This window comes from Eptesicus fuscus, chromosome 15, assembly GCF_027574615.1.
Source record: "Eptesicus fuscus isolate TK198812 chromosome 15, DD_ASM_mEF_20220401, whole genome shotgun sequence".
Taxonomy (NCBI): domain Eukaryota; kingdom Metazoa; phylum Chordata; class Mammalia; order Chiroptera; family Vespertilionidae; genus Eptesicus; species Eptesicus fuscus.
Genome location: NC_072487.1, coordinates 59,874,487 through 59,890,759, shown reverse-complemented (window position 1 = coordinate 59,890,759; position 16,273 = coordinate 59,874,487). Strand labels below are relative to the sequence as shown.

The 16,273-nt window shown below is 41.7% G+C and overlaps 1 protein-coding gene across 2 annotated transcripts in view; it reads left to right on the top strand.

Annotated features, from left to right (window-relative positions):
* Positions 1-16,273, top strand: part of CTNNAL1 (catenin alpha like 1) — a 57,109-nt gene that overhangs the window by 8,680 nt on the left and 32,156 nt on the right. For both annotated transcript variants that reach the window (XM_008141820.3, XM_054727382.1), the window contains exons 2-6: positions 3,751-3,940; positions 8,407-8,594; positions 10,365-10,484; positions 12,585-12,674; positions 13,727-13,897. In XM_008141820.3, the coding sequence (XP_008140042.2) occupies positions 3,751-3,940; positions 8,407-8,594; positions 10,365-10,484; positions 12,585-12,674; positions 13,727-13,897 (759 nt within the window). The remainder of the gene's footprint in view (positions 1-3,750; positions 3,941-8,406; positions 8,595-10,364; positions 10,485-12,584; positions 12,675-13,726; positions 13,898-16,273) is intronic.

The window sequence follows — 16,273 nt, the reverse complement described above, 5'->3', positions numbered from 1 at the left end:
TTGAAGCATTATAGGGTAGTATCAAGAGGGATTCCTCTCTGCAATGCAAGGATGGTTCAACAAATGCAAATCAATAAATGTGATATACCACATTAACAGAACAAAAGGGAAAAAATCATATGATCATCTCAATATATGCATAGAAAGCATTTGACACAATTTAACATTTTTTCATGATGAAAATGCTCAACAAATTGGGTATAGCAGGACCATATCTCAATATAATAGTGAAAAGTTGAAAGATTTTCCTCTAAGATCAGGAATAAGACAAAGATGCCCATTCTCACTTCACCTATTCAGAATAGTATTGGAAGTCTTAGCTAGAACAATCAGGCAATAAAAATGAATAAAAGGCCCTAGCTGGTTTGGTTCAGTGGATAGAGCGTCAGCCCACAGACTGAAGGGTCCGAGGCTTGATTCTAGTCAAGGGTATGTACCTTGGTTGCAGGCTAGATCCCTGACCCTAGTTGGGGCATGTGCAGGAGGCAATCAATCTTTGTGATGTGTCTCTCTCACATTGATGTTTCTGTCTCTCGCCCTCCCTTCCAGTCTCTCTAAAAATCAATGGGAAAATATACTCAGGTGAGGATTAACAGCAACAACAAAAAGAATAAAAGGCATTCTAATAGGAAAGGAAGAAGTAAAATTGTCTCTATTTGCAGGTGACATGAGCTTATATATAGAAAATCCTAAAGACTCCACCAAAATACTGTTAGAACTAATAAACAAATTCAACAAAATTGCAGGATAAAAAAAGTCAGCATACAGTCAACTATTAATAAAAATAAAATTTTGGCCAAAACCGGTTTGGCTCAGTGGATAGAGCGTCGGCATGCGGACTCAAGGGTCCCAGGTTCGATTCCGGTCAAGGGCATGTACCCTGGTTGCGGGCACATCCCCAGTAGGGGGTGTGCAAGAGGCAGCTGATCGATGTTTCTCTCTCATCGATGTTTTTAACTCTCTATCCCTCTCTCTTCCTCTCTGTAAAAAAATCAATAAAATATATTTAAAAAATAAAATAAAATAAAATAGAAAATAAAGGTTGCCTGTCATCCCTTGCTTTAAGATTCTTCTTGGTTTCTAAGGTAATAGAAAGAAACTAGACTTTTGATAGTGAGCATGCAATATAGTATACAGACATCAAAGTATAATGTTATATACCTGAAGTTTATATAATGTTATTAACCAATGTTACCTCAATAAATTTAATTTTTAAAAATCAATATACAGAAATCAGTTGTTTTTATTTCTTTTCCTTTTATTTATTTTATTTTACAAATATTTATTGTTGAAAGAAATCAGTTGTTTTTATATGCTAACAATAAAATCTCTGAAAAAGAAATAAAGAAAACCATTCTATTTAAAATAGCATCAAAGACAATAAAATACTTAAGAGTAGACTTAACCAAGGAGGTGAAAGAACTGTACATTGAAAACTCTAAAACTTTGATGTCTTCACGACAGGGCAACTGGCTCCCCTAAAGTGAATAATCTCAGAGCGGGAGTGAGACGGGAACTGGAGTATCATTATGACCCGTCCTCAAAAGTAGCATGTTGTCCTGCTTTATTCCAAGTGCAGCCCATGCTTAGGGAGAGAGGAATGAGGCTCTAGTTCTTGAAAGGTGAAATGTCAAAGACTCTATGGACGCACATCAAAACCACTAGAGAGTCTATCACTTTCCTGCTTCTATCGCACTTACAAGAAAATACAAACTCTACTCCAACTCGTAGCCTTCATAGCTGGTCTCTGCCTACCAGTTGGATATCAGTCTTATACTTGCCCTCTGGCGCACCGTTCCTTAACCACTTCTGGCCTTACCTCATTCCTTAGGTGACCCCCTCTTTTTTAAAACAATGATTTCTTTTCCCTAGAATACTTTTTCCCTGATGTTGGCCAGCCTGGCTACTTGATGTCATTTACATTTCAGCTTAAATATCATTTTCTCATGAAGGAAGAGAAATTACTTTCAGCTACACATACTTTCTATCACATTTTCCTATTTTAATATTTGCATAGCATTTATATTTAAAATTTTTTGTTTACCTAGTTATGTGATTATTGTGTCCCCTGACATTAGAATGTAAGCTCCATGAAAGCATGGGCCTTTCTTGTTCATTGCTGTTTCATCATTGCTTAGAATTTTATTTGGCATATGATAGGTGTGCAACAAATATAGTTTATATAATTGAACTAGAGGCCTGGCACACAAAATTCGTGCATGAGTACAGTCCCTAGGCCTGGCCTGTGATCAGGGCCATCTTCCCTGGCTGCCGGCAGCAGGCCCCACCCCCCGCCACTACCCACCCCTGGTTCCCCATTTGCCATCAGGTGATCAGAGCCTGCTGGCCAAGGTGGTCAGTGCACCTCATAGTGACTGGTTGAGTGGTCATTGTGGTTGTTCTGCCGTTTGGTCGATTTGCATATTACTTTTTTATATATAGAGATTATTGTTATTCTACTAGATAGTTAACCAGACAGAGGCAGGATTGTAATGGTCTTATTTACTGATGCATCCTCAGGGCCTGGCATCTGGGAAGTATTTAAAATTTGAAAAACAGTATTATAGATGAGGACATTTAAAGAGATTAAATACATTTCCCTAGGTCATGTAGCTAGTCAGGACAGATCCAAGGCTCACACCCAGGCCTTCCTGATTCTAAACTATTAATACCATAACATAGAACGTGCTTGGCACATAATTATTGCCCAGACAGTGATTCCCTTCCTGTTTTCTTAATTCTCCATTTGGTCTTTGTTGATATATTTATAGAAATCACTTCAAAGTTATGTTCCATGGCCATCTACTATTTAGGATCTATATTTTATGTAACACTCTTTAAATATTTTTATATGTCAGCAAAGTTCACGTGCTAATTTTATAAGACATTTTGAAGATTTATCTTTGTTTCAACCAGCTTAACTTGTCACCTTTTGTATTTTATTTCAGGGCCTGGAACCAAGTGTTCAGACTCTTGGTATTTCATTTACTTTGAGCTACAACAAAACTCAGGGAAGCATAAAACATAGATTATAATGGTTGTTCTCAGTGTCTATTGAATTCAGTAAACATGTATGACACCATTTTGTGCAAGTTCTGAACTTGTGTGAGGCAGTAGAGTGGAATGCAAGGTGAAGATGCTGTCTCTAGCCCTGGCTGGGCAGCTCAGTTGGTTAGAGTGTCGTCCTGATACAATCAAGGTTGTAGGTTCGATCCCTGGTCAGGGCACTTACAGGAATCAGCTAATGAATGCATGAATGGGTGGAGCAACAAATAGATCTCTCTCTCTCTCTCTTTTCCTCTCTCTCTCCTTCCTCTCCCTTTCCTCTCTCTTGAAAATCAGTAAATAATAATAAAAATGGTTTCTACTCATAGTAGCTCAAGTCATAGCAAAAGAAACTAGACCTAAAGTGCTTTGATTTTCTGTGAATTCTTTGAATGTAATGATCTAGCCTCTCTTATTTATCTCCTGTCTCGAAGATTTGTTGAAATACCTGGAGGGCTTCTGGAACTGCATGCCCCAGCTATCTGCCCTCTCATAAACTTGGAATTGTTATCAATGGGAGCATTGTCCTGAGGAGAGATGCAGGATGCTTCCTGGTTCCCTCTGGGTTGAAGCATTAAACTATGAATTTGGTCTGTTAGGTTATCCAGGATGCCAGGATTAATGTACTTGGCCTTTATGATATAGCTTTAAAAAAAAGTGATTGCAATAAAATTTAAACAAGTTGCTTTTGTCTTTTATTTTTAGATTACCACACTTATTAATCACAAAGATAATACCAAAAAGTCTGATAAAACTCTGCAAGCAATCCAGCGTGTAGGACAAGCCGTCAACTTGGCAGTTGGAAGATTTGTTAAAGTAGGGGAAGCTATAGCCAATGAAAACTGGGATTTGAAAGAAGAAATAACTATTGCCTGTATTGAAGCTAAACAAGCAGGTATGTGGATGTTGATACTGAAGTGTGTTGATACCAGTTGTACTGCTTTGGATATGATGATAAATTATTGTCTCATTTTGAGTAAAGATGTGCACTGTGATTTAGCCCAATGATTACAGGTGCCTGGGACATAGAAGGACAGGATTGGCTTCTAGGTCTACAGAACTTCTCTTGGCTCAAGTCCTAGAACTGAAAGTATCATTTATCCATTTATTCTTTTAATAAATACGTTTTATTATTAATTTTTTTTATTCTTTAAAGAGAGAGGTAGAGGGAGAGAGAGAGAAACATTGATATGAGAGTGAAACATTGCCCAGCTGCCTCCTGCATGCTCCCCACTGGGGACCAAGCCCACAACCCAGGCATGTGCCCTGACCTGGAATTGAATCAGCAACCTTTTGGTGCATGGAACAAGGCCCAACGAAGAGCCACACCAGCCAGAGCTCTTTTAGTGTCTACTGCATGCTGGCTATATGCCAGGCATTTTTCTAGGCCATAGGTATCTAGCCATGCACAGTAAAAAATCTGCCTTCATGGAACTCGGATTCTGGTATAGTAAGGGAGACATACCTCTGTCCAGACCATAAACAAATGAATCAATAGGTACATAATGTCGGTTAGTGATAGTTATCATGAAGAAAGTGACAAAGCACAGGAAGGATTAAGAAACCAATGGAATTTCATTTTAGAGAGGGTAGATGCCATTGACATTTTGAGCTGGATAATTGGTTGTTGATAATCCTTTGTTGGGGGTAGTAACTCTCCATTGTCGACTGTTTAGCAGAATCCCTAGCTTCTACCTATTAGCTGCTAGTCGGTCCCCTCAGTCCCCATTGTGACAACCCAGAATGTCTACAGACATCCTCAAATGTCCCCAGTTGAGATCTACTGAGATGGGGGTTGGGGGGTCAAGAGATCCCTCTAAGGAAGTAACATTGGAGCAGAGAGTGCCCAGCTATGTGGGTACCTGGGGAAAAGAGGAATAAAACCAGGTCTGGCCTTCTAGGCAAAGGTAAGAACCTTGGGTTGTGTTGTAAGTGTAATAGGGGAGCTAGTAGAAGGTTTTGTGTAGGGTGGTGATCTGATGTCATTTATATTTTAAAAGGATGACTGCTGGCTCCCGTTTGGAGAATGGGTTTTAGGCGGTCAGAGGTGAAATCAGAGAGACCAGTTGAGAGGCTGTTGCAGCGGTTCAGGTGATAGATGGTGGTGACTTAGACCAGGTGGTAGCCTTTGAGGTGGTGAAAAGAGGTTGCATTTGGTTATATCGTCAAGGTGACACACAGGATTTTCTGACAGTTTAGTGGTGGGATGTGATGGGAAGAAGAGTCTAGGTGTGGAGTATGAACAGCTGGGTAAATGATGGTGCTGTTTACTTCCACGGGCAACCCTGAGGGGGGAGTGGGTGATTTGGAGAGTCACCATGGGGGGGAGGGAGTCGGGGAGATAAGGCCAAGTAAACATGGAGAGGCCAGCCAGGTCAGCCATGGTTCTGTATGTTGCATGACTGACTGCGGGTATTATTCCGCAGATGGTCATCGGAGGAATTTTGAGCCAGATGAAAGACTTGTTGTTTTGTGTTATAAAACTTCTGGTAGTATGGAGGGAATGAACAAAGGAGGGCTGAGAGAGTGGAGACTGAGGCAGGGAAGGGTTTACAGTAAACCAGGCTGCAGCAAGGCAGGGTCCGGGCGATGTAAAGAGCAGGAAGAACGCACAAAACACCCCCCAGCGCAGTTCATAGCTAGAAGTCGGTTGTGGATGACAGGAGAGGGAGGTCCCGGGTGACTTGGATTTGTAGCCTTCACGAGGTGGAGAATAGATGCAACACTAGCTAGTTACACATAAGTTAGAGATGACAACCATGAAGCTGTAAGAAAGCTCTGTGGCTTTTTCAGGGAACTGATTTCTGAACAGTCTACACTTGGAAAGACTTCATAATGTTCAGGGAGCACTGAACCTTTTGGTGGAGCAGGCCAAATGCGACCAACGCACGTACTTTAAGTTCAATGCCAGGGGTTTAGTCAGAAAGGTTAAATAATGCCATATGTGCAGGCTCATGTGTCATGTTTTCGGTGATTGAGAGCTACAGGGAAAAGTAACATTTTCCAGAGGGCCAGAGGAAACGTTTTCGTCCTTTCAGCTCTTGCTGTTAGAACGCAAACTTACACTTTTTCTCCTGCCCCTTTCGGTGTGTATTAGCTTTAATGCTAAATGCTTTTCTCTGTGTTTTTGGCTACATAAAACTTTGTAATAGTTCCCTATGGCTGTGTAACTAATTACCCCAAACTTAGCAACTTAAACTGCAAACGTTTATTACCTCCCATCTTTTCCGAGGGCCAGGCACCGGGGAGGGGCTCACCGGCTGGCTCTGGGTCTGTGTCTCCTGTGGTTGCACTCACCGTGTGGGCTGAGCCTGCAGTGATCTGAGGGTGGACTGCGCTGCAGGGCCTGCAGTCGAACTCCTTCTCAAGGCCGTTGGTAGGCTTCACGTCTTTCTCGACCATTGACCAGAGAGAGAACACCAAAACGGCTACCTCGATGCCTAATAACTCAACGTTGGAAATCACATACCATCAAACTGCCATACTAAACCTCGTATGACGTGGGAGGGACAAACTCAAGGATGTAAATCCCAGGAGGTGGGCATCACTGGGGGCTTGGCGATCACAGACTTCACCTATTAGCAGAGCTTCAGCGGTTGCCATGGTATTTCAGCATCCATATGAAGTGGCGTTCATTTGGGCTTTCCTGTGTCACTTCCAATTCCTGTTGTCTGACACTAAATTTATCCTCTCCCTTCCCATGCCCTTCTGATTTTAAGTAACTTAGGTTTGAAACCTTGAAGCTATTTTTATTTTTCACTTTCCTTTCCTTATCAACTGTTCAGGTACTAATTTTATATTTTATTTTATCATTATCTCCCAAATCTTTTTTTTTAATCCTCACCTGAGGATTTGATTATTGATTTTAGAGATGAAGTGGGTGGGAGAGAGAGAGAGAGAAAATCAATGTGAGAGAGAAACATTAATCATTTGCCTCCTGTACACGCCCCGACCAGGGATCAAACGCAAAACCTAGGTATGTGCCCTGATCTAGAATCAAACTTGCAACCTTTTTGGTATGAGGGACAATACTCCAACCGACTGAGCCACCTGGCCAGGGCCAAATCATCCTTTTTTTAAATAAATTCCCATGGCTTCCATCCCAGTAAGATCCTTACTGCTTTACACCCACAATTGAAATAGTAGCCTGACTTTAAGTCTTTCCTTTCAGGTGTATTTTATATGTTTCCACTAGGCCTAACCTTGACTTTCATTATGTCACACTTTTACTCAGGATCCTGAGCACATAGGCTGGTACATGGTGGGTGTATGTAACGTTATTGACAAAGAGTGAATTTGTGAGAAAATCAATCTATTATACACTCAGGTTTATTTAGGATTTAAAAGATTACCTAGAACATTACAAGGTAATTAAGTGTTTTGGTTTTTTTTTTTTTAATACTCACCCAAGGATATGTTTTTATTGATTTTTAGACAGAGAGGAAGGGAGAAAGAAAGAGAAACATTGATTGGTTGCCTCCCATACGTGTCCCAGCCAGGGATTGAACCCACAACCCTTTGGTGTATGGGATGACACTCCAACCAACTGAGCCACCTGGCCAGGGCAAAAGTTAATTTTTCTAATCTTGTTAAAAGTAAGGTTTAGAAACAATTACACACTGGTTTCATTTTTGAGTAGAACAAATATTTGTATTGTTTTATAGATTGATCATTGCTATTAAAGGTCGAAAGGGCCGAAGCCGGTTTGGCTCAGTGGATAGAGCGTCGGCTTGCAGACTGAAAGGTTCCAGGTTCGATTCCGGTCAGGGCATGTACTTTGGTTGCGGGCACATCCCCAGTAGGGGGTGTGCAGGAGGCAGCTGATCTGATCGATGTTTCTAACTCTCTATCCCTCTCCCTTCCACTCTGTAAAAAATCAATAAAATATATTTTTAAAAAAATAAAAAGGTCAAAAGGTTTTTTTAAAAAGAAAAAATATATATAAAGTTTTTGATAGCAGCAGTGAAGAACTTTTTCTAGAGGGTTGGGAGTTCACTTGGCAGAATGGCTCCGGCTGGTATCATAGGAAGTCTCAGTTCAAACAGCAAGCCTGAGTGAGGGTCGGCCGTGGACTGAATTCTCAGGAGGGATGCTCTCCTTTAGTTTTGCTGGCCAACAGGTGATCTCGCTATTGTTTCCTTTTGCTTATGGCTGATTCTTCTAGGCCCCCTTTTCACTGAGGGTGCCTCTCACTGGGGCCCAAAGCCTTGTCTTCTCTCCCTGGGTGTCCACAAAAACTCAAGTGCCGTCAGGGTATGGAGATGGGCATTGTGATACCTTCAAGATAGGAGAAAAATCTGGATTTTAACTTCAGTGTGTTTAATTCCCAATTTGCCATTTCTTCCTTGCCTTTCTTGTTAGGAGAAACGATTGCAGCACTTACAGATGTAAGCACCCTGCATCACCCCGAATCTGGTGGCCAGATCACCATTTTTACAGACAAAACAGGAGTTATAAAGGCTGCGAGATTACTCCTTTCTTCAGTGACAAAAGTGTTGCTGCTGGCAGACCGAGTGGTCATTAAGCAGATAATAACATCGAGAAATAAGGTACTTGCCTTTCTGTTGTTTCTATACTGGGTCTTGCAGGGTTGTTCACAAAGTTTGTTGTTTTTAGGTTTAGTTGCAGGTAATTTAGCAATGCTTGTCCACGGAACACCATGACAATGTATATAGTGGAAACCTAGTTGATAAAAATACTGAATTTCTCTGTGCCCTTTTTTCCAATTCAGAGAGTAACAATTTAGAAGTTTAACAAAACAATCACCAGAAACCACAATTATCCACACTATAGAATTTTCCTGTGCAAAGTCCCTAAGTATTACTGAAAAATTACAAACCTTTGAGAATAGATTTAAACTCTTCCAGTGTCTCAGATAACAGTGCTCCTTGGTCATCCAGGAACCTGGCGGGGGCGGGGGGGGGGGGCGAGGGAGGGAGGGCACAATCACTTGTTTCCTTGGATAATGCACTAGGCAAGGAGGGCACTCAGCCAGGGATGGGAGGGGCCCAATCGTGTTTAAGGGACAAAGCCACCTGACCAGTGTGGAGTGATTCAGAAGTGTAAGTTTAAAGAGAGGAAGAAATTGGAGAGGTGAATGGATCGGGCAGTGCTAGAGGAATGAAAACCACCTTCCCGTCTCTGAAAGACAGACGCTCTGCTCAGTGGCGGCAACCTGCCTTATCTGTGGAGTCGCCGGGACTTCCTGAGCGGCCCGGGCAGATTAACTCGCCAAGCATCCATCATATCCTCATTAAAGAGAAGGAAACACAGGATATCTGTGTTTTCTTTACTTAGCTTGGTCAGACTAAAGCTAATCCAGCAGTGTTATTTTAGAGAAAAGTATTTGAAACACTGTTTCACATCTATTTACTTTCCTTTTTATTTTTATTATTTTTAAATTTTTTAAATTATTTTTTTAATCCTCACCCGAGGATATTTTTTTCATTGATGTTCAGAGAGTACTAGGGAGGGAGAAGGGGGAAAGACACACACACACACACACACACACACACACACACACACACGCTAGTACATCAACCGGTTGCCTCCAGAACTCACCCCATCAGGGACTGGGGCCGGGGATCAAGCCTGCAACTGAGGCACGCGCCCCTGACCTGGAATCCAGCCCACGACCCTTTGGTCCGCAGCCTGACACTCTAACCACTGAGCCAAAGCAGCCAGGCTGTTTACTTTATTTCTAATGTCAAGAATATGCATGACAATTTCTGTTGCCTCTACTACAGGATCATGCTCTGTATTCACCCCCGGCTGCCCAAAGCTTCTTGGCAACGAATTCATTTAACACAGGCAGTTCCTGACCGATCCACCCTGTTTCCTGCTCCTGAAGTCCCCACGCCTCCCTCTCCACTCCTCACTCAGCAGATTCCTTCCTTCCCCTGTCCTGAGAAAAAGGGTGTTCCCACGCCTGGTTGACTAACCTTAAAACATGTGCCGTCTCTTAGCCTCACCCACTCCGGGTCCTCGGAGGATGGGATTACTATAGTCCTACCGGTCCTCACCTTCTCCAGCATTCTCTACATACACGATTTCTTCTCTTGGATATTCTCTTGAATATTCTCTTGCATATTAGTCCTTTCCTTTATGCTTTTTCCTTTTGATTTTCAAGTGAGCCCAAGTCTCCCCATCCTAAAAACCACTTGTCCCCTCGATAATTCTCACCTTTGGATCTGCCTCTGCTTCTCTGAGCCCTGCTGTCCCCTCAAATTTAAATTTCTCTTTCCCTCTCTCTCCTCAGTCCTGACCTCTTAGTCTCTGTCATGTCTACACCTTAGAATAAAATATTCTCTGGTTTGCAGGTTCTTGCAACTATGGAAAGACTGGAGAAAGTGAATAGCTTTCAAGAGTTTGTCCAGATATTCAGTCAATTTGGAAATGAAATGGTGGAGTTTGCACATCTAACTGGAGATAGACAAAATGTATGTATTTACCACATGTTAAAGTTTTCAAGTACATGCACACTTTTCTGGTGCACAAACAACAGTTATTTGTTCCATCTCACACACTGGGGAAGGTCAGACTTGCCTTCAAGGCCCAACTCAAGTACTTCCTCTTTGGTGAAACTTTCCATTTCACTTTTCGATCAGAGCTCATTATTTATTTGCATTGGCTATGTGTTAGGTACTTAATATCCATGATCTCATTTAATTCTCAAAACATCCCTATGAAGTAGGTATTGTTATCGTGAACGTGAGGAAACTGAATCTGAGAAGATAATGAACTTGCCCATGGTCACTCTTCTAGCAGATTGGGCTCAGTTATGTCTGATTCTAAAACCCATAGTTTTCAAACGAAACCGTAATAGAAGTTCTTTATAGGTCTGTTCCCCAGTTCAGACTGCACGCTCTGAAGTTTAGGAAGGTGGAAGACCCTATTATATTTAGGACTGACGTTTCCTTGTGAGGTTATTTGTGCATGAGTGTACCTTGTAAACAGGTTGAATATGTAGTAATTGACCTTTTCTTGGGGTGCTTTGGTGTAGCCCCACAGGCGGTGGTCTGGGGCGTGAACTTTCAGGCTATGGCTGGAGTTGGGAGGTGGGTATTGGCCTGGGAAGTGCCAGACCAGGTGGTGATGCTTCCCTTGGTGCTTCTTGGGCCACCTGGGATTTATGGAGGCCTCTGTTTCGTCCTGTGGATCAGCCCTCTGAGATTGAGAGGCCATCTTTGCCCATCGCTGGCCATCACCATCCACTGTATGATACGGTGTGTGGCTTACAAGTGTCTTGTGTGACACACGTACTTGATGCATTGTCAGCTAGGCCCACAGGTTGTTTTGCAAGAAGTCCTGTTCAAGATGTTGAAGACAAAGGGGAAATTTTAGAAGTGACCTCAACTTTTATTTTTTATACTCATGATGGATGATATTCACAGGTAGGACACTGTCCTTTGGGATGTGATCTTGTGACGTAAATTAACATTTGGTTCAAAGAAAGCTATATTGGGATACAAGTGAATGAGTGATATTATGGGCATAACTTTGAATCTACTATAATAACTTACTAAAACAAATAAAAGGCAAATGATTCTCAAACTTTGAGTCTTTGTTTTTTGTAAGGAAGGGCTTGTCACTCAACTCAGAAATGAAGAAAGACCGACTAATGTGACAGGTGGAAATTTTATGTAATTTAAATGTCAGTGTCCACAAGTAACAATTTATTGGCGCACAGCCATGCTAATTTGTTTAGGTATTATCTGGGACAGTGTTCACACTACAGTGATAGAATTAAGTCATTGTGACAGAGACCGCCCTATGGTTCAGGAAACCTAAAAGCTTATTATCTGGCCTTTTATTGAAAATATATGCTGACCTTGAATTAGATGGTCATAACCAAATCATTCTAGATTGGATAAGTAATATTCGATACTTCTGTGATAAGCACACATTCCATCAAGGGCTCTATGCAGAGAAATCAAAAGAAAAAAAAATTCAAAATACAGTTTTTGCCTCAGAGTTCATAATCTAGTTGGGGAAGATTATATATCTACGAAACAGCCTAAGAACATTTCAGAGCAGCAGGTTGGTTAAGTGTAGGACAAACCAACCTCATATCGAGATGAATTAGTACTTCGATGGGATTAGTCAGACATGGTCCCTGGAAAGAGTTGACTTGTAAGTATCTATTTTGAAGGAAATGATAGCCCATGGGTGCTCAATAAATAAGCCACTTTTATTTAAGTAAAGCACGGGGTGATCGTTTCTGGTTAGGAGTGAGTGTGTCCATGAGGGCACGGGAATGCCAGGCGTGGCAGGCCACCAGAAAGTGAGCACATGGCAGCACCTCCCTGGGGCTCAGCCCTGACCTTACGAAGGGCAGCTGTTTTATTCCCCTCTGTTCTGTGCATGTCGTCAGACTGAAGAGGGGACACTTTATGAAACTTCATTCTAGTTTTTTCACGTCACTTTTTTAACCATGTCACTTCACTGTTGAGTATTGTCATTATTGAGTAAATATTTTTTCAAGAAATTGAATTGTCCGCATGATCCTAGCATGCTCCGTGATTTCATTCTCTTTTTAGGATCTGAAAGATGAAAAGAAAAAGGCAAAAATGGCAGCAGCGAGGGCAGTTCTTGAAAAGTGTACAATGATGCTTCTCACAGCTTCAAAGGTAAGAACACTTTTTGTTTCACTGTATTGCAGATTAATTAGAGAACCTGATTAAGTGCATCTAATTTATATATTGTACATTTTAAAAATGATCAAAATGATAAATTGGAATATAGGCTCTCATAGTTGAATCTCAGTTATTCTTTGGCAAGAATGCTAACTCTCTTCCCCGGTTCCAAACAGCAATTAATCTACGAGTCAGCTTTGCTTGAGCAACTAAGCAGAAGGTGCTGTATTAGGTGCTGGGAATGGAGGCCTGTCCCACATGGCCACTGCCTGCAGGGTTTTGCCAGTCTCGTTGGGGAGCCAGCACACCTATCTCTAGCGCAAGCTAGGCAAGTTAGAATCTGTTAAGTAACTGGAGTATTAAGTCAGCCATTAGTTTGTTTATTCTGGAAATTCATATCTCTAATTCCTTATCCTACTTTAAACACAATTGTCAATCAAGAGCTTGTAATTCCAAACTGCAGTTGGCCAGCAAATTGGTACAATTCAGGAATGAACTAGTCAACATCTCATTAGCAGTGTGTTTAGAACTGCCTTTTTCTGCTCAGAAATATTTATTCTGCTGGGATCAGTAAAGCCACAAAAACAGATTTATCTGGAGCCTAGATGGAAGCCTCTGTTAGTATCTGGCCCTTGAGGAGTTTTGCATTTACATCATTTTTTGAAAAGGCAAACATACATCCACAGTCATATCTCACCTGTTCATTGTTCCTCATTGTTTTTCAGCTCTTACACACATAAGACAACATTTAAAAATATTTTTAATCATGATAAAGATATAGACAGGGTTTTTCTCAAAAATTTTAAGTAAACTGATTATTGAAGTATAAAGATACAGTTTTGCACTCTGCCTTTTTCACTTAACCTTGCTATCGCTTTTTACTCATCCTGCTTCCACTTTTAGTGAGGAGAAGCAGCTGGGTGAGCCAGGGACCCGGGAGATTTTGGTAAAGAACCATTTTTATTAGCATGACATGTTCTCTGTAAGATTTTGTGTGTTAGGATTTGGATCAAATCTTAAAATAAAAAGCTTCACTTGTTTTGAAGACGTGTCTCAGGCATCCCAACTGTGAATCGGCCCATAAAAACAAAGAAGGGGTATTCGACCGAATGAAAGTGGCACTGGATAAGGTCATTGAAATTGTGACTGACTGCAAGCCCAATGGAGAGACTGATGTTGCAGCCGTCAGTATTTTTACCGGGATTAAAGAATTCAAGGTAAGAATTAAGAGAACATATTTTGATTTTTTTTTTCTTTCCATTTTAAAGGAGCATCGCTCTATGAAATATCTTTGTTTTTGTGTAATATTTTAGAATAGATGCTTCACAAAAGCAGATATTTCTCTTTTAAAAATGCCAGGAGGTACAAACTTAATAACCAGTAGCACTTGGCTTAGTGTGGAATGTACAGAGAGCACTGGTCTTGGGCTATCGCAGCTACTCTGGCCCTGGTTAGCTGTATGGTTTGGCAGTAGCCTCCTGTCATCTGTTGAGGAGTGCGTCCCTAACCAAGACTTTGGAGCAGTGCTACACCATCCACGGATGGTGGCAGACAGCAAATCATTTCTGCTGGGATTTCTGCTCTTCCCTGGGATATAGGACTTTTAATTTGAGATGGTGGTAGTAGTAGTAATAGTAGTAATAGTATTTATGATAACTAAAATTTTAAAATGAACCATCATGCATGCTAACATTTGTGGAGCACTTACTGTGTGCCAGCCCTGTTCTGAGTTCTTTAAATGTATGTGTATGTCTAATTCTCACAAGAACTATTGTTCTCATCCCCATAGACCAGGGGTGGGGAACGTCTGGCCCGTGGGTCATATCAGGCCCACGAAATCTTTTGGTCTGGCCAAGGCGTTAGGGGTGAGTTCATTAAATGTGTGACCAAATAGAGCAGGCTCATTGTTAAGTTGATAATTTTGTATGGCCCACGAATGATGTTATAAATACCCAAATGGCCCTTGGCAGAAAGAAGGTTCCCCACCCCTACATAGACTGTTGGGGAGACTGAGAAATGGATTAAGTATACTTGCCAGCTAGGAAGTGCCAGGGTTGGGATCTGAAACTAGCAAGTCTGACTCCAGAATCCCATCATTTTAGGGCAGAACTTCTCATCAGAAGTCAGAGAGATGGTGAAGCTGCTCTTTGGCTCAGAGCCGTGTCTGAGGCAGGGGGGCCCTAGGAAATCATCTAGCACAAGCCCTTATTCCGCAGATGGGAAAACTAGGGCCCTAGGAAATGAACTGATTTGCCTACGGGTTGCCACCTCTCTGATCAGCAGGGCTGTGACAGGACAGGGATGGCATGGGTTTCATCTGACTGCACTTTCACTTTTCAGGTTGATTGTTCTGTGATTTAGTTGTGTTTCCACTTTGGTTCTGGGAGGAGGTGAGTGTAACTCCCACCTTCTCCACTGCCATCCTGGATCGTCCACTTTGAGTTTTAATTGTGTGAAGGTCTAAGTGGAACATGGGGTGAAAGGTCCTTTATTTTTAGGGGCTGTGCTCTTAATAAATATTATTTAATCTCTAACACCCTTTTTAGGTGAATATTATTACACCCATATTTTTCATGTAATATTTTAAAAATTGATTTGAGAGAGAGAGAGAGAGAGGAAGGGAGAGAGGGAAAGAGAGAGAAGGGGGTGGGGGAAGAGAGAGAGAGAAACATTGATTTGTTGTTCCACTGATTTATACATTCATTGGTTGCTTCTTGTATGTGCCCTGACCAGGTGTCAAACCCGAAACCTTGGCTTATCTGGATGGTACTCTAACTAACTGAGCTGCCTGGCCAGGGCCTATTATTTCCACATTGTTTTAGGAGAAAAGCTAATAAGTGGTGGAGTCCTTTTTTAAAAGCAGAACTCTCTATTCCCGAAGTCCATGACCTTCCAGCTTATACCTCTGGTTTGTTTGTATGCTGCCAGTCCTGCCATAAATCCCTTCCCGAGGGGAAAGAAGCTACAAGGAAGGACCATTCTCTTAAAGTTTTTAAAAGGGATCATATTATTCTAAACCCCTCTTTTTATTCAGGCCGAGGGGAAGATGTCTTGTCAAAGGTCAGAGGATAATGAGGGAAACAAGTAGGGTTGGAGCCAGGCCTTTTGCCCCTTGACACTGCATCTCTGCCGGGCTCACTGGGGTGGGCAGTGCTGTACCTGTGGCCACTGAGCCTGCGCCCGCGCTGACCCTCTCACCGCAGGCATCCGGAGGGCAGAGCTGCTATGAATCCTCAGTCTGGCTACCAGGGGTTTTCTTTTCGGCATCTTACCTATTTTCATAAGGAGAGTATGACCTGTAGAGGGAATATTTTTACTGCATTTGGTACTGTGAATTATATGGACACATCTTCTGAAACCATAAAAATGAATGGCCTTCAACAAAATACCTTTACCAAGTTACTGTTTAAAAACGCATCTTAATAAAAAGAAAAGAAGGGGGTAGGGGAGAAGGGGATCCTAATATGTGGTGACAGGAGAAGATTTGACTTTGCGAGGTGGGCACACAGTGCAATATACAGATCTTGTAACATAGGAACCCACACCTGAAACCTATATGTTCATGATGGCCAATGTCACCCCAATAAATTTAA